A 21,629-nucleotide genomic window follows, 5' to 3' on the forward strand; every position below is an offset into this window, starting at 1 on the left:
TGCTTTTAAACCTTAAGGTGTGAAAGCTCCATATAAGTGGAGACCATTTACCATTTAAACTAATGGACTTGACTGATGCCATTTGATTCACAAATAGACATTTTTTCTGTTGCAATTGCAGTAAAAATGTAATATACAGATATATGTATGAATATCTATCTATCTATCTATCTATCTATCTATCTATCTATCTATCTATCTATCTATCTATCTATCTATCTATCTATACACACACAAACACACACACACACACACACATATATGTATATGCGTACATATATATGCATATATATATGTTATCTGAGATCAAACGTACAAACATCATAACCAAATATGTATTATGACATTTTATATTTTCAGTAAAGTTGATTAACAACCCTGGTCAGTCTAGTTTCTGCAAAATTGCTCTCTTATTGACATAACAAGGAAATCTCCTCATAGTCCATTTAAACTGGAGAAGGTGGTCTTGGGTGAAATGTTTTCAAAGGAAGAAATTCAAAAGATTTCTGCAAGAATTAACTGTGACATGGGTGACTAAGAACCTCCATAGTTGTGCATCAACATCAAATGTAATACTATTATTGGTTATTCCCATGCTTAGTCTTACTTTTTTCCTATCTGCAAAAAAAAAAAAAGGATTTCTTATCGAACACTAAAATTCAGCTTTTTGCCTGTGAATCGGAAAATTAGCAAACTCAAGTAGTTTTAGTCCAAAAAAAAAAAAAAAAAAAAAAAAAAGAGAATGCTGTCTGTAATTACTTTCAGTAACCAACGCATGTTTATTAAATCAAGTCATTAGATAAAGTCTTTGTAAATTCTCTGAAAGTTTATTCCTGGATGCTTTTGTCCTGATGTTATCTGTGTGTTTGTGTGTTTCCAGCTGTGCCGGCGGCGCCCGTGAACGTGTCAGTGACCCAGCTGAGGGCGCATTCGGCCATGGTGACCTGGAACATCCCTCAGGGAGACACTGTCATTGGCTACTCCATCTCACAGCAGGTTCGCGCTTGCGTGCGTGCGTGTGTGTGTTTGTATTTTTACGGGAATATTGAGGGTCATTGGGCTCACGGACTGTTTTTGTTTTAATTGGTTTAATCCCCAGAAAAGCCTGCGAAAATCATTAAACTCAGCCAATCTGCCTCCTGTCAAATGCACCCTGATCCCTCCCAACCCTACCTCATCCCCCCCCTGCTCTTGTTTGGTTGCAGGCCAATTAATTTTGCAGGGATACAAATTGAGGAGATATAAATAATGAATAAAATGCCCAGGAAACTTGGATGGTTGCCGCGCTCGGGGCTAGAAAACAGCTTTTTCCTAAGTTGAATTATGTATCTTTTGTGATTGTCTTTATGTCCGGAGGAGCTTATTCTTCCTCTTCCGCATCGGCCGTCCGGGGAGGGTGGCGCTCTGCCGCCAGACACTTTATAACACGGGTGGTTAAACAAAAGTATTTTCAAAGTTTGGAAATGTCAAGGGACTTCACCTATAAACATCCAAACGGTTTAAAAGACGGTTAAAAACATTACAGCAGACTTAACACAAAACTTAAAAACTCCGTTAACACTTTACTAGGTGTGTGTGAAGCATTTCCTGGGAGGCCAGCAGTAATCGATTAATCAAATTAATAAAAAAAAAACAAATGTAAGAAACTGTTGTCAATTTATCATCAATCATTTGATAATACTATCTTGGATCTACTTTCAAGAAATAAATGTAACATTATTTAATTAAATCCCTTTTGAAGAAAAAAAAATATATGTACATACATATATATTATTTTTTTTATATATGTATATATTACTTTCAGAAACTGTCAGAAAATATTTGTATTTATTTACAAATGAATAAATAGATATAAATATAATACTTTTAAAAGTAAACATAAGCTGTACTGTATCTTTGTGGTGTAAACATTTTTATCATTTTGAACATTTACAAATTTTCCAATGAATGGAGTGAAAAGGCATTTTTTTATAGACAAATTTTGAATTCATATTATTATTTTCATTTTCATTGACTTTTTAACCAGCAGGTGTTTTACTAATCAATAGAGTTGACTCACAAACCTCTGATAGGTCAGACCTGTAAATATCAGTTGTAATCTAGTAAAAAAAAAAAACTCATATTTGAACAGCAAAACATGAGTTATTGGAACAAAAATACTTGCCAATATAACTTTTGGCCTTTTAAATCTGTTAAAAGCCTCCTCCTGGTCTCTCCCAAAAACATTAGGAATAGAGGAAGAAGATGTGCCTTCACCTAATTTGAATATTTACGAGCAAATCCAGGTTTCCTCGAACCTTACAGGTTAGAATTATAGTTACCATGTTTTAGATGTTTACAATCAACATAAAAAGAGGCCATTTCAAAAACATTTCAATGAGGCTTAACTTGGAAACTTAGATTCTTGTGATTAAATGATTAGCTATAATACTATTACTACTACCACTACTATAACTACTACTGATAACAATATATACATATTAAATCTGCTAAAATGAGATGGGATAAGGGGTCATAAATGTAATAAATGGCATACATTCAATTAATTCATCCTGCCTATCCTGTATAGCAGGAGTCCCTAACCCCCGGTTGGTACTGGTCTGCAAAGAAAAATTTTTTTAGTACAAAATAAAAAATTTTTTCATTTGACATTCTGGATGTTATTTTGAAAAACGACTATATCCGCCTTCGCCTTACTGTCGCACTGAACTCCATCGCGCCATTTCTCATATCAGCTACCACAAGCTAACCCTTGAAAAAAAATGAGCCAGAAACAAAAGTCACCGGAGAGCTTTTTCGGCGAAGAAAGCTGCATTTTAAAAGACAATTTATCCAAAACAATAAAATTACAAACACTCAGTTTACTATTTTTTGTGTTGTGAATAACACCAATTTCCTCCAAGCTCTTAGCAAAGCGGTCGACACACCGTTTGAGCCTCTCTTGGCCAAATCAATATGTGTATTATCCAGTTGAGTGACTTTGAATCTGCAGAACGGGGAGATATTTTCATTCCTGGTTCAGAAGCGACACTTTATGTTGACGAGGAAAAACGGTAATTGGTTTAGGATACGGTGCCAGGGTAGATACCTGAGAGTCGTATGAGGAAAGTGGTTTTTTTTTTGCAAGAGCGTCTGATAGCACGTCTACATTTGGGGGAATGGTTTTTAATTAAAAGCAAAAGGGATGAGCAATGAGAACAAACATGGATAATTGGGGGTTTCCTCGTCGATGAGAAAAAGGTTGCTACTCTTCGAGCGGGTGGCATTTCCAAAGAAGCATATACAAATAGGAAATATATCTCCAGTGGCTTTTGCTCTTATTTGCATGTGAACATTTGACATTTTGGCATTTCTTTTTTAAAGCGATACCAAACTGTACCAGTGATTACTGAATCCTTAAGCTAAAATAACATTTAAAACTTTCCAAAATAAATAATGAGAATATGAAAAAGGATCTTGATAAATAACTGGAAAAGCGAGCACACAAAAAAAACAACTTTGGACATCATCATTAATCGTAATCATCGTCATAATCATGACTCCATTAAATCTTCATTAGTCTGTAAACACGTAGCAGAAAATAAAGGCCCAAAAATATTTTTATACTTGTTGCCATACTAAGTAAAATGAAAAAAATGAAAAACTCTATTAATTCCTTTCACCTTCAATTTTTTTTTTGTAATTTATTTATTTTGCTTTTATTTTAAATAACTTAACATCTGCTTCAGGAAGAAAAATCAGAAAATGAATTATACTAAAGGTACTGTGTGAATCCTCTGGCAAATTACCTCTTACTTAAGCTGATTATTTATCTATCATTTCACCGATTTTATTCCTTTACTTTCAGCCATCTGTTTAATCCACTCATCAATAACATAGCGCGAGATGTTTTATGCTCCTCGTACATCACTGCATTTTTTTTTTTTTTTATCTCCTGGAAGCTAGGCTGCTAACTCAGCGCTGCTTGTTCTAATCAGCGTTCACCACCCACCATTTGGCAAAAAAAAAAAAAAAAAAAAAAGAATGTGACATTAGCCGGGCTCCGAGTGGGAGTCGTCTCCATTAGTGGAAACGAGTTGGCCGGGCCTCGTCTTGCAGGAGGAACATCTGCGGCCGCCGCATCGCCACGCGCTCCCCCCTCCGTCCCCCCTCTTTTTTTTCGTCTTCCTTAAAAGTCACCTCACGTCTGACTCAGAATCCATCAACCTCATAGCTTTTTTGAGTAAACACAGGACAGGGATGTATAACATCTCCCGCGACAACCTCTGAGAGCACTTTAAAACATCGCTCAAATATTAATAGATGAGGTGAGGGCCAGGTGGATGCAGCAGGTTGTTTGTCATCGCAGGCCCTCTCGGGAAACGGCGTGATATAAAAAGCGTCCGTCCGTCACGCGTTTCCTTTAAACAATTTCGAAAAGGGAAATCAAGCGAACTTTAAGCTTCTGGCTGCTTTGAGAGATTCTTTCCACGTGTGACCCGTCCCTGATTAAGAAGCTGAGCCTCGCGTTTGTGAAAGAGCAGCGGGACGAGTGAATGAGCTCAGACAAAGAGTCACCCCCAAGATTCAAATATTACGCAAGGCGGATTTCTAGCACATAAGCAGGAAGTAACCCACTTTCTCACAAGAGATGCACTGCCTCCTGAATAATCCTTGTTTTTGATTCATAAATCCCAAAGTTGTACAAACAGAAGGCTAATTAATAATTAAGAGGCTGCGCGGGCGGGCGCCAGTTCGTCACGTGACCGTTCTCGATCCAACGCTCGGAGAAAACCGTCACGGCAGCGGAGAGACTGCTTCTTTTACCGTATTTTCCGCACTATAAGGCGCATTGGATTATAAGGCGCACCTCCAATGAATGGCTTGTTTTAAAACTCTTTTCATATACAGGGCACACCGCATTATAAGGCGCATAGAATAGAAACTACTGTAGTGGTTGGGGTTGCACATCCACAAGACAGAGCTGCGCTAAAGGGAATGTCAACTAAACAGTCAGATAACTCAGTCAAACTTCATTAATAGAATACAAACCAACGTTCTCACAACTCACAACTCCAAAACAAGTTAGTGCATTCACAATACGGTGCCGTATGTCGCGGTAGCTCTTACCGGTATTTGCGCCGTCTTAATTGAAAACAATTTTTCCAACTCCTTTTGTCACAGTTAAAAGCGTTTCATAAAACAAAAGCACCGAGAAGGACCGCCTCTAAATTCATTGACGTTCGTGTCGCTAGCGAGCGCTGTTTCTTCACTGGAATAGTGACCGTAGAGACGCTTCTACTTGCAGCTCTCTGTTCGACAACCCACTGTTCGAGATTGTCCTTCAACTGTTGCCATCTCGCTTTGTTTCCTCGGAAACTGTTCAGTCTTCTTTACTCGGCGCAGGTCATCTTGTTGCGTCCTCCACTTCCGCACCATTGATTCATTAATGCTGAATTCTCTCGCCGCTCCTCTATTCCCGTGTTCTACTGCGTGACTGATGGCCTTGAGTTTGAACTCTGCGTCATTAGCGTGTCTCTTGAAAGGTGCCATCTTGAGGTCTTTATACACACACAAGTAGTGTGGGACTGGAATTCCCCTTTACCGCTTTTACCGCTTCGGCGACAACCCCTGACTACGGTAGCCATAATCAACCAATATTGATCCATATATAAGGCGCATCGGATTATAAGGCGCACTGTCAGTTTTTGAGAAAATGAAAGGCTTTTAGGTGCGCCTTATAGTGCAGAAAATACGGTAAATAGAAAAGGGTTCTTTCTCGGCTGAGAAAAACAACCAAATAATTTTCCTCGCACGTCCACTCCGGGGTTAATCCTCACAAAAGAGTTTTGCCCAGGCGGGGTGTGAGAATTCGACTCCCATTGACAAAGTCAAGGGTTTCTTTTCGCCTTGATTTTTCAACAGGGGACCCGGTAACAGAGTTGGATTTGTTCTTGCGGCTTTCTCATCGCCCGCATGAAAACAAGCTTCAGTTTGCTCTGGTTTGCAGTGTGAGAAAGATCAACCATGTCAAAGTAACATCCCATTGTTACTAGGTACTACTTCAATCGCTGAAATTTATCCTAAATTGGTTCCATATTCTGATTTGTCAATGATTTTGTGATGATACACACCCATTAAGTCACTGATGGAAAGCACTTGCCAATTTATACCATAAAACTTTGTGGAAAGTGACATAAAATAATGTTTACAATAAAAAAACAAAAAACAAATCCTAAAATGCTCCACAGTTCAGGTTTTACGGCTCTCCAGACCTATACGATGCGTCTGGGTGGGAATATAAAATCAGTCAACGCTGTAACGTTCAAGGATCGACACGTCTTTAACACAAATCAGATCGAGGGACAGAAAGTTTTTTGTTTTTTTTTTCCTTCTTTTTCGGCTTTTCCCTTCAGGGGTCGTCACAGCGAATCAACCTTTTCCATCTAACCCTGTAACTACCTTCATATCCTCTCTCACTATAAATCTTCTCCAGGAAAATCACAACGTAATTACCTAGAAGTAAAACAAAGTCTAAATTTTTCCTTTGTTTTAGTGAAAAGGTGAATGAAAAGAAAATTTTTATACATAATGAACTGTTCCTTCAAAACAGACCTGGGCTACATCTGGCCCGTTTCTCTTTTTTTATCCGTCCCGCCAAACAACTTTCTTTAAATCATCAAATAAGTATTTTCAATTTTAGAAACACCTTAGTTTTTCCTTTTATTTAATTTTGTATGAATGATTACATAGAAAACAATATCAGCACATAAAATCGCGAATCATTTTAAAGTTGAAATAAAATGCCAAAATATTTAATTATTTAAATTCAATTTTCATTTTGTTCAATTTACTTGATACCTAGTTGGCCAGCGCATAAAAATGAAATAAGAAATGTGGCCCGCCGGCCAAAATAATTGCCCACCCCTGCTTTGAAAAATACAACAATTTCAATAACACTCTGCCTCAGTTCTGTCATCTCAGGTCTCAGTACACTTTTTTGTATTTTTCGCCATGGAGAGAATCATAGTGGCACTTTTTTGACAACAATATCTTACTGATGAGGGTGTCGGGGCCAACGGAAAAACAAAATAAATTTCTAACAATAAGTAAAAATGCTATTTTCAGACCCAGAAGCCGCGCTGCTGCCATCTAATTCTGAGTCACATAGTGTTTTGCCATGTTGCTGATACTGACTAAAACCGTGCTCCCCTAACACACAATATAGGAACTTTATTTTTATTTTAGAAAAGTAGTTGGTGATTTTTATGTATTTTTTCAAATTGTAGATTTATTCCACGGGCTGGATTGGACCCTGAAATCGTCCAACTTCTTGCTCACATTTACACACGAATATTGTGTTTTGCCGCGACTAACCTTCATTCCTCTCCTTTCCAGAGTGTAAGTGTAAAACAAGTGGAAAACATTTCCATATCTACTTACCTGTCTGCACAAATATAGTTTTACACATATATGGATGATTGAGACTCCTCCAGATTCAAACAATAGATACTTTATGACAATAAGCAAGGAGGTATCAGGCGCCATCATTCCGGCCGTTCGGTCGTTACAAATACAAGACAAATCTAAATAATATACGTTTTTGACTCCTTCACCTGCTTCCCCGAACTACGTCGCAGCACGTGGATCTTGTGTCCTTCTGATGGATTCCGGTTACATTAGAGGTATTTTTCAAATCTGTCAGATTTCAATCTCATCGCCAAGGCACTGGCATTGATTAACCCTTTAAAGACATCATATATTATGGTTATTTAGTGGTTGGGACAGTAAAGCTGTCATTTCTGATGTGTTGCACGAGAAGCTGCCAATGCAAAAGAAACCACTTTGACTCTTGCTGAGTCTCTTGATCCAGAGATCTGTGGGCCCCGAGCTTCCTGCCAGCCTTCAATTTATCGACTCTCCCTCCACTTTTAGTGCTTCACAACCACTTTTTCTTCCTGGGAAACTTGTGACTCATTCTGAACTACAAAGCTAGACGGTCAAATGTTGTATCTGGAAAATGGCAGCAAAATTACTGTAAATGTATTTGTGTCTAAATCCCCCCCGGACAGTCTTTCAGATTTATTGTTTTATTATCCTTTTATTTGATTTTATTTTGATACATAAAAAAAGCGAGTCGATGCCTTCGCATGTAAGTCTGAAGCCTTTTTTTTTAATTTTTTTTAGAGCATTTATTTCATTATGTCTTTTTCCATTTATGGGCCAATGAGATATACCAGAATCCGTATTTTATCATTTTTGCTTGGGCACAAAAATGAGGGCACTGACGATTCAATTTTTTTCCCCTTAACATCTGCGGCAGAGTGAACTAAATACATCATCCGAATGCAGGAAGAAAAGAAAAACAAAACAATAGATGACTTGAAAGAGGTATTTGGACATAAATTCTGCACAGCTGAGACTCTCCGTGCAATTTCTTCCAAATAATTATGATTATTTATTATAATTTTTTAATATAATTAAAAAAAAAAAAAACAATAAATGACTTGAAAGAGGTATTTGGACATAAATTCTGCACAGCTGAGACTCTGTGCAATTTCTTCCAAGTAATTATTAGGTCTGCGATATTGTTTGCAGACACAGTTTCCCAAAGGGAGGCAAAAAGTGTTTGAGCTGAATTCATGAGGCGGAGCTGCTTGTTACTTCATTTGCATTCTCCATCATGAAAATTGTAAAACTGTTCATTTTTCAAAACGCAGCAAAGGCCGGAGCTCTTAGAAACCCCTGCCAAAGTGTGACGATCAAACCGAAATACTCATTGCGTATACAAATTTCACCCGCCTTGCTGATATTCGTTTCCTCCAGCGTCAGGACGGCCTGATGCAGCGCTCCATCCGCGAGGTGAACACCTCCAGCCGCTGGTGCGTCCTGTGGGACCTGGACGAGGACACGCACTACAGCGTCCAGGTGAGACGTCCCGTCACTCCACTCAATCCTGCAGTCAGCCTGAAAAAAAGGACATTCAATGCAGCTATACCGATAAAGGCGGTAAACTATTTTGCATTCATATAGTGTGCGAGGAAAAGCGTCATTTGCGGCCGACGGTCAGGACTATTGGGCCCGCGGATTTGTTTACAACCTCCATAAACCAGACATTTTTATCCGGCGCCGGCTCTTTCTGCCTTGCAGCTGCAGTTCAGGCTAATTTTCACAGAATATTTCTTACATGACTGTCATTCTCAGCGACATCAGCTACAACATCCCAGTTGTGCTGAGGAGGAAAATATGTGTTGAGAGGATCTAGCAGAGCTTATCTGGGTCCGACTGATAAGGCGGTGGCCTGGGGTTTTGAACCGCGTGGAAAAGGTACAAAGTCGGTCCTCTTTTCCTTCATCGAGAGCTTATTACGGTCGTAAGGAAGCCGGAATTTTGTTTTCACTTCCTTTTTCCCCTCCTGCGGTTATTTAAACTCACCCATGGAGGTCAGGAGGGCTTCTTTGTTGAGCCGAACTCTCGTTCCTGTTCTTCCGGTCGGGTGTAAACACCGAAAACGCGGGATTGACCCGAGCAAAGGCGGCTCCCGTAGCGGCGGGCGGGTTCTGCTGCATCATCAGTTCTCTCAGTGCCGGGAGGATTCCTCCGCTGACGGAAGATCAAAGATGCCACCGAAGGGTTTTCTCAATGGGAAAGATGTTTTTGCATCAGCGTTGATAGACAGATGGCTCATCCAAGCTGTTTTTTTTTTTTTTTTTTTTTTTCTTAAAGTGGCTCCTAATTTTGTTGCAATTTTCTCTGGGATCTTCCCAAGACGGCTCTCTGGAACAAACCGTGTGGCGAGTCAGGTTAAGGTTGAAGGAGTACGTCGCCCTCTTGATATTTGGACGGCTAGTCTGGAAAGATAAACAGCTAATTTCCGCCTGCCAAACCCACATTTCAGGCCAATAAACAGTGAGCTGATACATTTCGGTTTGCTACGTTAAAACAAACGAAAGCGAGTGGAAGAAGCAACTAATCCACCTAATCCTCCAAATCCACCTTTGCAGACGATTTGTAAAAAAAAAAAACAAATTGAGATTTGATGCTTTTAATTTTATAAAAGTTGGACGACAAAAGTTCTTGCGCCCCCCCCCCAAAAAAAAATTAAAAATAAAAAAATAAATAAATTAAAAAAAAATGAAGAAATGAATGTACGCATGTATATGAGATGTTTATTTGGCAGAGTGGTGACTTCTGAATAACGGCTACTCGTGCTTTGGATTTTTGGTTATTAAATTGCAATTTTTGTAAGTCGCTTTGGACAAAAGCGTTTGCTAAATGAATGTAATTTCATGTTATGTAATGTAATGTAATGTAATGTAGTGACATGAGTCTTGATTTGTCCTGTGCAGATTAAATCTCCAGATTTGACAATGAACCTGTAAATTCTCACCATATTGCAGACTTTTTATCCTATATCATTCAGAAAAAGTAGGCTTTTCACTCATTAACAGTATTTAAACCATTTGTGCATAACTATTTACGTCACTTGAAATGGGCAGCAAACTGAGAATTACATTCGGATGAATACAGATGCAAAGAGGTGCGCGTTTAAAACCGATAAACGATAGCTATGAATCTGTATCTTTGTCCCAGAAAGCCTCAAGTAAGCCTTAAACATTTTACTTCTGGAATATACTTTAAATCATCTCCTGCCTGTCATTTAACAATAACAAATGACACAGTCACTCGTTCCTTATCCGTTCAGTCATTAAAATTCGAAGTTGCTTAAATCAAAACTCAGCACAGCTTCTCTGTGACAGACTAATGTGACTCCATCACCGTGACTGCATTAAGCTTTTTATAATCCATTCTGGCTTAATAGAGTGACAGACCCCTGCAGATTGTCCTTCAGCCGGAGGACTAGCTTTAAATATTCTCGTCGGCGAGCGGCGGCGCCATTGGACGAAGCGCCGACCCGAGCGGCGACGGCGTCTGACCTCCGACACGTCTTCCGCCGAGGAGCGAAAGACGATTTCCCCCGCGGGAATCGAGCGGGGGTTTTATTTTTCTCGGCGGAGAGATGATTCGGCTCAAGGACGGCGCGTCGAGATCGGACTCAGCAAACGTTCGCATCCTTTTTGCGATGTTAAGGAGAATAAAAGATTTGCGATGGAAATGAAATCAACTTTCCTGCTCTAGCGACAGCCCAGACTGATCGAGCAACAATTTCCGCAGAACTTTGGATGAGAGCGAACCAATCGGACAAAATTGGCTCGGAGTAAAGCGTCTGTATTTCGGAGGGGATTTTAATTTTCCTTTGTTGCTGGAAGTGGCCCGAAGAATTCCCTTCTTATCTTTCCAACTTCCAGCCTGCACGTCGCGTTCACCCTCCGATGATCATTCAGGATCTCGGCCAAAAAAACCAAAGCGGCATCTGTTCGCCGAGCAACTTCCTTTTCTGGGTTACATAACGCTATCCTGGAAAATGCATTTGATATTTTTGCGTCCGGTGAAGAAAAGGACTGTTGTTCCGCGGTATCGGCCAATGAAATAGCATCTTGGTTGCTCTTAAGGTGCTCTTAAAATGTCAACATACCCTTTTTTTTTCCTTCTTCTTCTTTTGTATTTGTATTCAGGTCCAGTCCGTAGGGCTGCACGGTGACAGCCAGCCCAGCCGTGCCGTCCACTTCAGGACACTGGAGAGAAGTGACCACTATCCTGCTGGGGTCCTGGATCATCGTAAATAGACACAAACACACACACGCGTCGCACAACACACGCCGGATATTTGCAATTTGATCCTTTTTTTTTTTTTCGAGAGCAATCACACAGATAGGTGGGAAATTTTGAAGGAGAACGTTTTCTGAGCAGGATTGGAAAGATTTGGGAGAGCAAAGTGCTTTCCACCTTCCCTCCGACGACCAAAAACCTATTACATTACATTACATTTGGCAGACGCTTTTATCCAAAGCGACTTACGATAGAGGACATAAGGACTGCAAATAACACTTGCAAATACAAGATGCACATGAAATATACAGAACAGTAAGCTGGGGTTAGTGAGGTTTTTTTTTTTTTTTTTTTTTTTTTTGGACAAAGACGTACACAAACGCACGCACACATACACACACACACTGTATAGCCTAACTTGGTGCTTAACCTGATCTGGGGCAGCTCAAGCATCAGCGCAGTAAATAGTCCTGAAAGAGAAAAGTTTTTACCTGTTTCTTGAAGGTTGAGAGAGATGATGCTAGTCTTGGCGCTTCCGGAAGTTTGTTCCACCGCTGAGGTAGTAGAACTATTATTTAAACCGAATCCCTTTTAAGACTGTAGGACATAAAGTATTTAAAGAGCGGTACAGATGCAGTATTTGCTTTCAGAGGCTCTACTGCAGATGCGGTATTTGCTTTGAGTATTGATAGAGATGTGGAGAGAAGGTCAGAATGAGCTTTTTTGTGTATTTGTAGATCTAGGAAAAAAAAAAAAAAAAAAAAACATACGAGAGGAAGCCGAGAGAAGATCCGTGATATTATCCGACGAAGCCTGAAGAGACGGAGCGCGTTAAAGCGTTGACGTTCAAGGAGGAGGTGGTTCTGCATGACGGATCAGCGGGGAGTCGTTTCTTGTTGCCGACGGTGATGAATAAGGTGGTGGATGAGGTGAGACGGGAATCTGGATGGTCCGCGATGTTCGCAGATGACGTCGTGAGTCAGGTGGAGGAACATCTCGAGAGGTGGAGGTCTGCTCCGGGAAAGGTGAGGGGGACCCAAGCGGAACCGGGAGCGGAGATAAAGAAGGCGGATGATTTTTGATTACTTGTGGTCGACGGCCAAAGAGCGATGGCGAGCGCGGGGAAAAAAGGTGAAGAAACGCGTGCAAGCAAGGTTGGAACGTGCGGAGGAGAGTGTAAGGCGTCATAGAAGAGAGTCTGGAAAGGATTAGAAGACGGATGTGAGACCGGCCGTCGTCCGCTTTGGACACATCGAAGGAAAGAGTCGGCGGTAGGAATTTCCAGACCGGACAGGAGGCCTAGAGGAAGAACCGAAAAGGGGATTTATGGATCGAGCGAAAGATGACGTGAAGTTAGTTGGTGTGATATATCGCGGTGTTACCGCTTTTTTTTCACACTTCTGCTACTTTGCGCTGTCGCAGAGAAACCAACACGCTGCTATTGTGTTATTGGACCATATACCATTATGGTGTTACTTACTGACCTTTTGCACAAACTGTATAAAAACAAACAAACAAAAAAAAAAAACTGCAGCTGCTCTCTATATCTAAATAACACATATTTATACACTTCAGTCTTCATGCTATCAAATGACATCTTTTCACCTTACCAGCAGTTTGTATTTTCTATAGTTTAATGTTATTTATTCAATGTTTATTCATTGATAATGTTATATCATTATTATTTTGTTAATTCATCACCGTGGGATTGTGCGAAACGTCTCCTCGATTCCTGTTTACCTCCGGTACAAGCGGAGAAATGGACAATAAAGCTGACTTTTTTTGACTTTTCTGAGACAACGGAGGGTTAGATGAAGGCAGATGATTCGCTGCGGCGACCCAGCCTGGAGGGAACACCCTTGAAAAGGAAAAGAAGAAGAAGAACATAAAGCATTCCAGCGTTCGCTCGCTCCCGATTCAAACAGAGCAATTTCCGATCTGTCCGTGAAACGCTCGAGTCCTGGGATTTACCTGCGGAGGTGCTGCCAACGCGGCCATCCGAACAAATGAACCGACCTTCGGTGCCAGAACCGTTTATATGATACATCGCCGTGTGGCTGCAATGGAGACAATATTTAGGCCCCCGAAACAACTTCCCGTCACATGAAATCGACTTTTTAAGTCAATTGCAACGTCCGGCGTCGACACGTCGGTGTTTTTCCGTCCTCAGACGAGCCGGCGATGGAGGGTTTGGGCATGACGCCTCACCTGCAGACGGGGGAGCTGCTAATCATCACCACCGTGTTGCTGCTGTGGGCAGGTGAGCCTCCCGTGAGTTTTAGCGCGCACGTTACGGCCGCGGAGCCTCGTCTCGGGCAATAAACCGGCGTTAATGTCGTCTCCAGCTGTCATCGCCCTGTTTTGCCGACAGTACGACATCATTAAGGACAACGACTCCAACGGCACCAAGGAGAAAGCCAAGAGGCCGCTGGTCCGAGCCACTTCCACCTACTACAACCACTCGGCGGGCAGTTCGCCCATCTACCACAACGGCGCCGTGCGCAGCAGCAGGGTGATTCTCTCCGCGCGCCTCCCCGAATCCTCGTCTTCTACTTCATCTTCTTCTCGGCTCTCATTTCGTTATAAACCCCTCTATAATGCATGCTTCGCTGCCAGGAATATTTTGTTTCCTCTGAAGAGCTTTTGCCGCCGCATCAAAGATCTCCTAGCAACCGAGGCCGCTGCCATCGTGGCTAAATATAAAACGAGCGGTCTGGAAACAGAGAGCGGAGACAGAAGAGGTAGACGATGAAGCGACGGCAGTCGGAGCGGATCACCTGAACGGAGTGCCGAAACGCACCGGAGCCTCTGAATCGCTGAGCCGAACAACTGCCTGAATCGACATCGTCCGCGCGTCCGAGGCGGCCGATCGGGCTCGGAGAGCCGCCGGAAATGTCCGCGGGCCAGTTCGTATTCATTCGTTTTATCCCATTAAATGACGGCAGAGGCGACGTTGCGGTAAATGCGGCGATGAGAAATGTCTTAAATGAATCTTTTTTTTTCACTTAGAGAAGAAGATCCTCCGCTTTAACATGCTGCTATTAAATTAAAGCTGCTCAATGAGGAGCAGCATGTAGAAATGAGTCACACTTTTTGTCTCTTTTCCTCCCCTCCTGCTTACCGTTCTTCTCTATTTATTTCTCTCTTTTTTTTTTTTTTCATACCCATTTGCTCTTTTCTTCCTTGCTGCTTTTGTTTCATTCTCCTTCTCTCTCGTTATTTCAGCCTTAATTCCGTCCGTGTCCGTCCTTCCTCTCTGCGTTGATGTCGCGATAACAAAAAAGAAAAATCCCTAAAATACAGATCATTTTCAGGAAAAACGGAGACACCGAGCACTCGGTTCATCATCCAGAGTGCACCTGGGCTCAGGCAGAACGGCCCCGCGGGGATTGAAAGGGACGTGCGGCCGAATACTGCTTTCATTTGCTATTTCTTTTCATTCCTATTATCACTGTATATAATCTCTATAGATGGGAACTCAAAGAAACTGGCCGGTCAGCTTATTGGATGGAATTGGTGTAGCACATCACACATTTTGTATATTTAGGACCGACAGTGGCTATTCAAAGAAAAGCGACTCTTCGAAAACCCGGCTCGAAGACTCGGAGCTGAAATCGGGGGGGGTTTCGGGTTGATAGCGGCCGACCTTGAACTGGCTGCAGATAGAAAGTGTGAAATCGAGGCTTGATGTCGGTTAAAATAGAGGATGAATGGTTGGAAAAGCAAAGCGCTGCGGAGATCTTGGCATTTTTTTTTTCCACCAAAATGTCACCTACTAAGCGCAACTGTGTTTTATTTCTCTCTTTGAGAAACAAATTCACTATTATTATCACTTTCTGACAAATAATGTCGAATCAGTCGTCTTTCTGCTACGAAATGAGACGTTTTGTGAGCGAGTGAGAAGGAAAATCATCCTCCGTCGGTACCTTTATCGATTCTCGGGCTTGTTTGAAAAAAAAAGGTTGACCTCCGTAGCATTTTAGCATCAGGTTACGAAGAAGAACCCGGAGAACGTGGCCTTGCACTGCCTCCGGTGAGGCCGTTTGAGTTCAAAAAGACCTCCCGCCGAGCACGGAGACACGAAATAATCGTTTTACAACTTTAAAACCCGCGACCGTTTTCATCTCAAAAGAAAACAATGTCACACTTTGTGTCTTTTTCTTCGCCGAGACTATTTCTTGCCTCCCGCGGTGCAATGACGCAAATTCATAGCGGATAATTACTTTCAAATGAAAAAGAACAAAATTCCGGGGGTTTTCCTTGGGTGGTTCGTGTTCAACGCGTCTGTTTAAGAAATCAGCCCTGAAAGTATCACGCTGCTGAGAATATGAGCAAAGGTCTGTCAATTTCACGGAATCAAACCGTACGGCGGCACGGCGAGCTCTTTTTCTGACTTTCTTTTCAGGCTTTTCAAGATTTGCATCATAACTTGTGTGTCGGGTCCCTCTTTTTTTTTTTTTTTTCCCGGGACGATCCCCCTGCCGTTCCATCATTCAGCCCCTGCACAGTGACCTTGTTTGATTGACAGCGGGGGCATCCTCTTTTTATTTATACGTTGAATGACCCGATTTTTTTGACAGAACTATTTCCAGAAAGAAGAAGTACGGGGCGAACATGGCACCTTTTTTTAATAAAATAAACGTTGTTTCCTTTGCGATGTTCACGCCCCGTCCACGACGGGGTTATTAAAATCTGCCCTGTAGTTTTGGTCTTAACCTGCGGGCAAACGCAAAACAAGCCATCAAACAAACCATCAAACAGAGGATTGCGCTTTTTATTTCTCGTTGTTTCAACGACTTAAATTAGCTTTTCCCGAACCCGGCGGTTTTGTCTTGCCCGGGGATTTAGATTTAAACTTTGCAGCCACCCAACCTAAACCAATTAGCGGGGAACTTTATCGGCGGTAGAGCCGAGCCCGTTGGGAACGGCCGGGAACCGTTCAATCGCTGCAATAAATGTCAAGTCCTCTCACACATATGCATAAATGGGGGAGAACAGGTCTTTGGTTATTTCATAAATCTTTTTTAGAGTACATTGATTATACGGAGGCACGTTGCCGTGCACGTGAGGTATCCGCGCACTTTTCCTGTGCCGATGAGTCACGAGCCCTTGCTGTGTCTCACTGTTTGCTGTCCTCTCTCAGCTTCACAGAGCATCGTCCTCCATCAGTATCATCAGAGTCTAAGTGCTTTTGAGACGAATCAGCCGACAGGCGCCGCCGCCACCGCGTACGAGGAACGTCGCAGGATCCCGGTGAATAACATCAAATTTTAACAGCGCTGGCTGTGAGTATAATTTATTGTAAAATATGTGCCAAGTTACAAGCACTCCATACAAATCCAATACAAAAAAAACATCACTGTGGATGAAACGGAACAATGCTGCCATCTAGTGGTAGAAGATTGAACTGCAGATATCTTGTAGTGCCATTGCAATGCAGCGCTTCAGAGCTTCCCCTGCTGCTGGGATGAACTCCAAGAGCAAGAAGAAACACCATGAACTGACAAAAGCTTCTGGCTTGATCTCTTCGATGTCCTAAGACTTGTGAATAAAGTTGTGAATATAACCAGCATGTCGGTCTGATCTTATATCATTCGTCGGGACCGTGTAGAAGCTCAAAGTTTGAGGGCAAGTGAGATTTTAAACGTTTGCTTTCGGCGGCCGAATATTTTCAACCCCTGTTTTTTTTTTTCGGAAGACTTATTTTCATCCGTGGACATGCCTGAAAGGCAAATGGCATGGCTTTTCTTCACTAGACAGTGAAACAAAAACTCTCTCAGGCATTTTCAAGATGACAAAGGACAGCGTGGTTTAAATGTGTATCACAACAACGCATAATAATCAGCCTAGAAAAGTCTCACTTGCCTTTCAGGAATTCAATATGTCAGTGACTCCAGTTTTTCTATGCTCCTGATGTTGTTTTATATCTATTTCATTTATTCATGTTTTAATGTGCTGAAAGGCCAAACTTTATCCAGAGGGTAGAAGCATTAGAGCGGATGTTTGATGCTAGGATGCAGTTTGTGTGTGTGTGTGTGTGTGTGTGTGTCATGTCCTCTTCCTTACTTGTAAATGCAGTTTAAAGTAGACCTCACTCACCTTTTACAGCCAGTAAACAATAGTAAGATAAACATGACTAACACTGAGGCCTGTATTATATGTAATTAGACTAGAGGAGAAAATGAGAGGAAGTTTCATGGATGATGTAAATGGTGTAATTTTGATGAATATTTGAATGTATGCCTAGAATATATCGTTACAATGTAAATTTAATGTCCCGTTTGATTAAATAAACTCATATTTTACCATGAATGCGGTTTAGTTTGACTGATTTGATTGATATAATCAAATTTGCTCTCACCTCACAGAGAGAGGATTAATAACTGGGTTCTTCTGTCCTTCTCTGGTTCTCCGGTTTCCTCCCTGAAAAACATCCAGAAGATGAAATTTTCCAACAAAAATACTGTCATAGCCCACCAAGTTGATGATGTTATCATAAAACACAATGTGGACATGGCGGTGGTGACACTGGTATAACCAAGATTATTTTTCATTACTTTGGAATAAGAGGTGAGACATGTTCCTGTGATATTTACAAATCACCGTAACTTGACAAATTCATTTCAGTTATTAACTTTTAGATTACTTTAAAATGACATTCCCCCCCCAGGCTCACACTTTGCAGGTCAAAGTCGCGCCAAATGACAGTTGATGCAAAGACTGTAAATAACTACACACACACACACACACACACACACACACACACACACACACACACACATTTGTGGCATGACAGAAAAAATTCACTCTGAGGTTATTAGACCAAATAAACACGATGAACTTGGCAAGACACATAACAAAAAGACTTTAAAAGCGCTTTGAGAAAATCACTGCAAGGAAATCACTTGTTGTTTTTATTTTCTTGAATCTTCAACACTTTGTTCAAGAATAAGTTTCACCTTTCTTTATGAATAAGTTTTTAGCTATTCCGCCATAGGTTTACCTGGTGAGACATCACTTCATGATAGTTACCTCATATTTCCTCCTGGGTTCTCTTGTCTCAAAGTTTCCCGGCTTGATCTTCTGCAAGGATCCTGCCGTTTTCCTCACTGCTGTCGCCAAACGCTCGCTCATGGGGGAATGAGTGGTTTCTGTAGATTAAAGTTTGTGGTCCAGACCTTCTCGAGTAGAAGACAGTTGTGTTGTAATTTGGTGCAACATGAATAACTTTTGTTTGTTACATAATCAGAATGAAAGTTTGCAAGTATAGTAAAGTGACATTGTCATTACTGATTTGTAACTATTGTGGTTACATTTCATTTCTATCCATGTAGTAATTCATGTATTCATGAAGTTAATGATTTGTTACTCTAACAAGGTCAAAATACACAAGAAAAAAATGACTTTTTCAACTTTTGTGCAAAGTGGAATCACACTCTAACCCAGGGGTCCCCAAACTTTTTCCTACAAGGGCCAAATAACTTTTCCCTTCCCTCAGGGGGGGCCGGGTCAGTTTGTAACAAAAAGTGTGATGATCACAGGTGTCTAAACATAAACATTTATTGTTTTCCAGGGGGCCACGCACAACCAAAAATTAACCCTTCCTGGGATCTTGACAGGGAAAAAAAAAAATCAGAAAATAAATAATAACATTATTAATGAAATAAATAACAACATTTATGAAATAAATAATAACCAAAAAAAAAAAAAAAACAGGGAATATTAACTTTCTTACAACTGTTTGCAGCTCTCTCATATCAAATGCACTGTAAAAACCAAAAAGCAAGCAGGCTTTGAAATCCAAACGATACCGACACCTACCAAGACAACACATTTCACTACCAGTACGGATTTTATCCCAGTAGATGTCATTTTGGTTACATTTGTATTATTATTTGCATTATGCTTATAAAATCGTAATGCATCTCTGGTATTGGTTGGGGGTTCGGGACGTAGTTTGGCGACCCCTGCTCTAACCTTTTTATAACACCAGATTTGAAAAGAGCTGCGAACATCCAAAATAAACCTGTAAATATCTGGAAAAACATCGTACACCTGCAGCAAATATAATGAGTAATTCCTCCATGAAGGTTTTCTAGATTTGCTGGGAGGACTGAGGTTATTTATGAAAAGTCAGGCTCTGATTATTTGCAATTCTGACTCCGCAGCATCTGTTTCCTGTCTGGAGTTATTTAGTAATCACAAAACCCATTAAACGTTTCATTTCCAGCCAGCTGCTGGTGAATCTGTCACCTTCTCTGGTGTATCTACGCCGATGTTTTGAACATTATTTGGTTATGGGAGTCTGCGGGAATGTTTAGTGCCGGATGCAGCTCATCCACGGAGTCCAGGGGCCTTCCAGCACTTGCGTGAAACTTTTGAAATCAATGCATAGAGTTCACTTTCAGATCTCCAGGGCTTTCACACAGTCTCTCTCCTTCAGTCCTAATGAGCTTGTTTCTAGACACCACTTTCAAGGCCTTTTGACTTTGAGTGAAGAGTCTGGCTAACAAACAAATCTGCTTGGCTCCGGTACAACTCTTAATTTTGCAAACTATGTGGGTACCACGGTGAGGATCTGATGGGTCTCGGACAAGAATTAAAGTTCGCCGTGGCGAAGAGAAAGACCCGGGGACACATACTGTACCAGATGATCTCATGGACTTCATCAGCATCTGGAAAAAAATCGAGATACAATTAAAATGTCTGTGATACAAGAAGGACACAGTGCATTAACATTGAACTTTTTAACTCTGTTATATCTGCCATGTAAAAATTCAATAGAAAAGCTGCATAAAGCCTAACAAGACACATGTAGCATGACATGGGATATGACATGATAAGGGACAGCTATGTCTTCATCATACACACACACACACACACACACACACACACACACACATATATATATATATATATATATATTTATACACACACACACACACATACATATATATACCCTTACATACATATGTGTATATATACATGTATACATACACACATACATACGTATACACAAATATATATATATGTTTAAGCTTATTTCATGAGCAGTATACATACGCATATATATGTTTATATATATTTAAGCTTATTTTTGACCAGTATAAACAACTATATAAACTTATTATATATACAATTGTCCTCAAACAAGACAATGTAAGTCCAAGTCAATCAATAAGGGACAATTATGTCTTCACACACACACACACACACACACACACACACAAACACACACGCACACACACACATATATGCACACACACACACAGACATATGCACACACAGACACATGCACGCACACACACACACACACATATATATTTAAGCTTATTTTTTGAGCAATATATATATATATATATATATATATATATATGTGTGTGTATGTGATATGATATAATACAATATACAATGTCCTTAAACAAGACAATGGAACTACCAAGTCAATCATTTTTCTGTGAGATCAAACTGTCCATATTGGGAAGTGACGCAGATTCATTTTGACTTTTTTAAGCACATTATATCAACGTTGGATCAGTCTGTTGTGTGTTTCTTCAATTTAATTTTGAGTGTGTTCAAGTGTGTGCAGTGTCATAAACCGTGCAGTGTGTGGGCGCTTCAGTCAGGATGGACAGACCTACTTTGAACAGCAAGTGGCGCTAAACCTCCATTATCTGCAACAAGTACAGCTGCTTAATGTTCAGTATCTGTATCAAGTATCAAGATACTTCCTGTGCTTGAATTCAAAAATTTTGTTATTAAAATCATACATGAAGTACATTAATCAATGTGAATCAGTACAAAGGAGGGTTGCATGAGAACATGAGAAATAAACAAATGACTAAAAAACAAAATCCCCCTCCATTTGTCGAAAGTTTTATATCCATCATATCATGAATAATGAACTAATGTAAAAAAAATCTAAAATTCAGTATAAGATGTTTATACTACATCAACATTTAACATGTACTGTATTATAT

General features: G+C 40.7%; 1 protein-coding gene across 1 annotated transcript in view; it reads left to right on the forward strand.

The window, feature by feature from the left end:
- Positions 1 to 17,961, forward strand: part of LOC147233539 (fibronectin type III domain-containing protein 4-like) — a 42,114-nt gene extending 24,153 nt beyond the window's left edge. The window contains exons 2-7 of the mRNA XM_086148452.1: positions 881 to 996; positions 8,806 to 8,907; positions 11,556 to 11,658; positions 13,820 to 13,909; positions 13,995 to 14,161; positions 16,793 to 17,961. Coding sequence (XP_086004578.1) covers positions 881 to 996; positions 8,806 to 8,907; positions 11,556 to 11,658; positions 13,820 to 13,909; positions 13,995 to 14,161; positions 16,793 to 16,834 — 620 coding nt within the window. The 3' untranslated portion in view covers positions 16,835 to 17,961. The remainder of the gene's footprint in view (positions 1 to 880; positions 997 to 8,805; positions 8,908 to 11,555; positions 11,659 to 13,819; positions 13,910 to 13,994; positions 14,162 to 16,792) is intronic.
- The last annotated feature ends 3,668 nt before the right edge of the window (positions 17,962 to 21,629 follow it).

Source organism: Fistularia commersonii, chromosome 6 (assembly GCF_037954325.1).
Source record: "Fistularia commersonii isolate RoL2024-O1a breed Wild chromosome 6, RoL_Fcom_v1.0, whole genome shotgun sequence".
In the NCBI taxonomy this organism is placed as follows: Eukaryota; Metazoa; Chordata; class Actinopteri; order Syngnathiformes; family Fistulariidae; genus Fistularia; species Fistularia commersonii.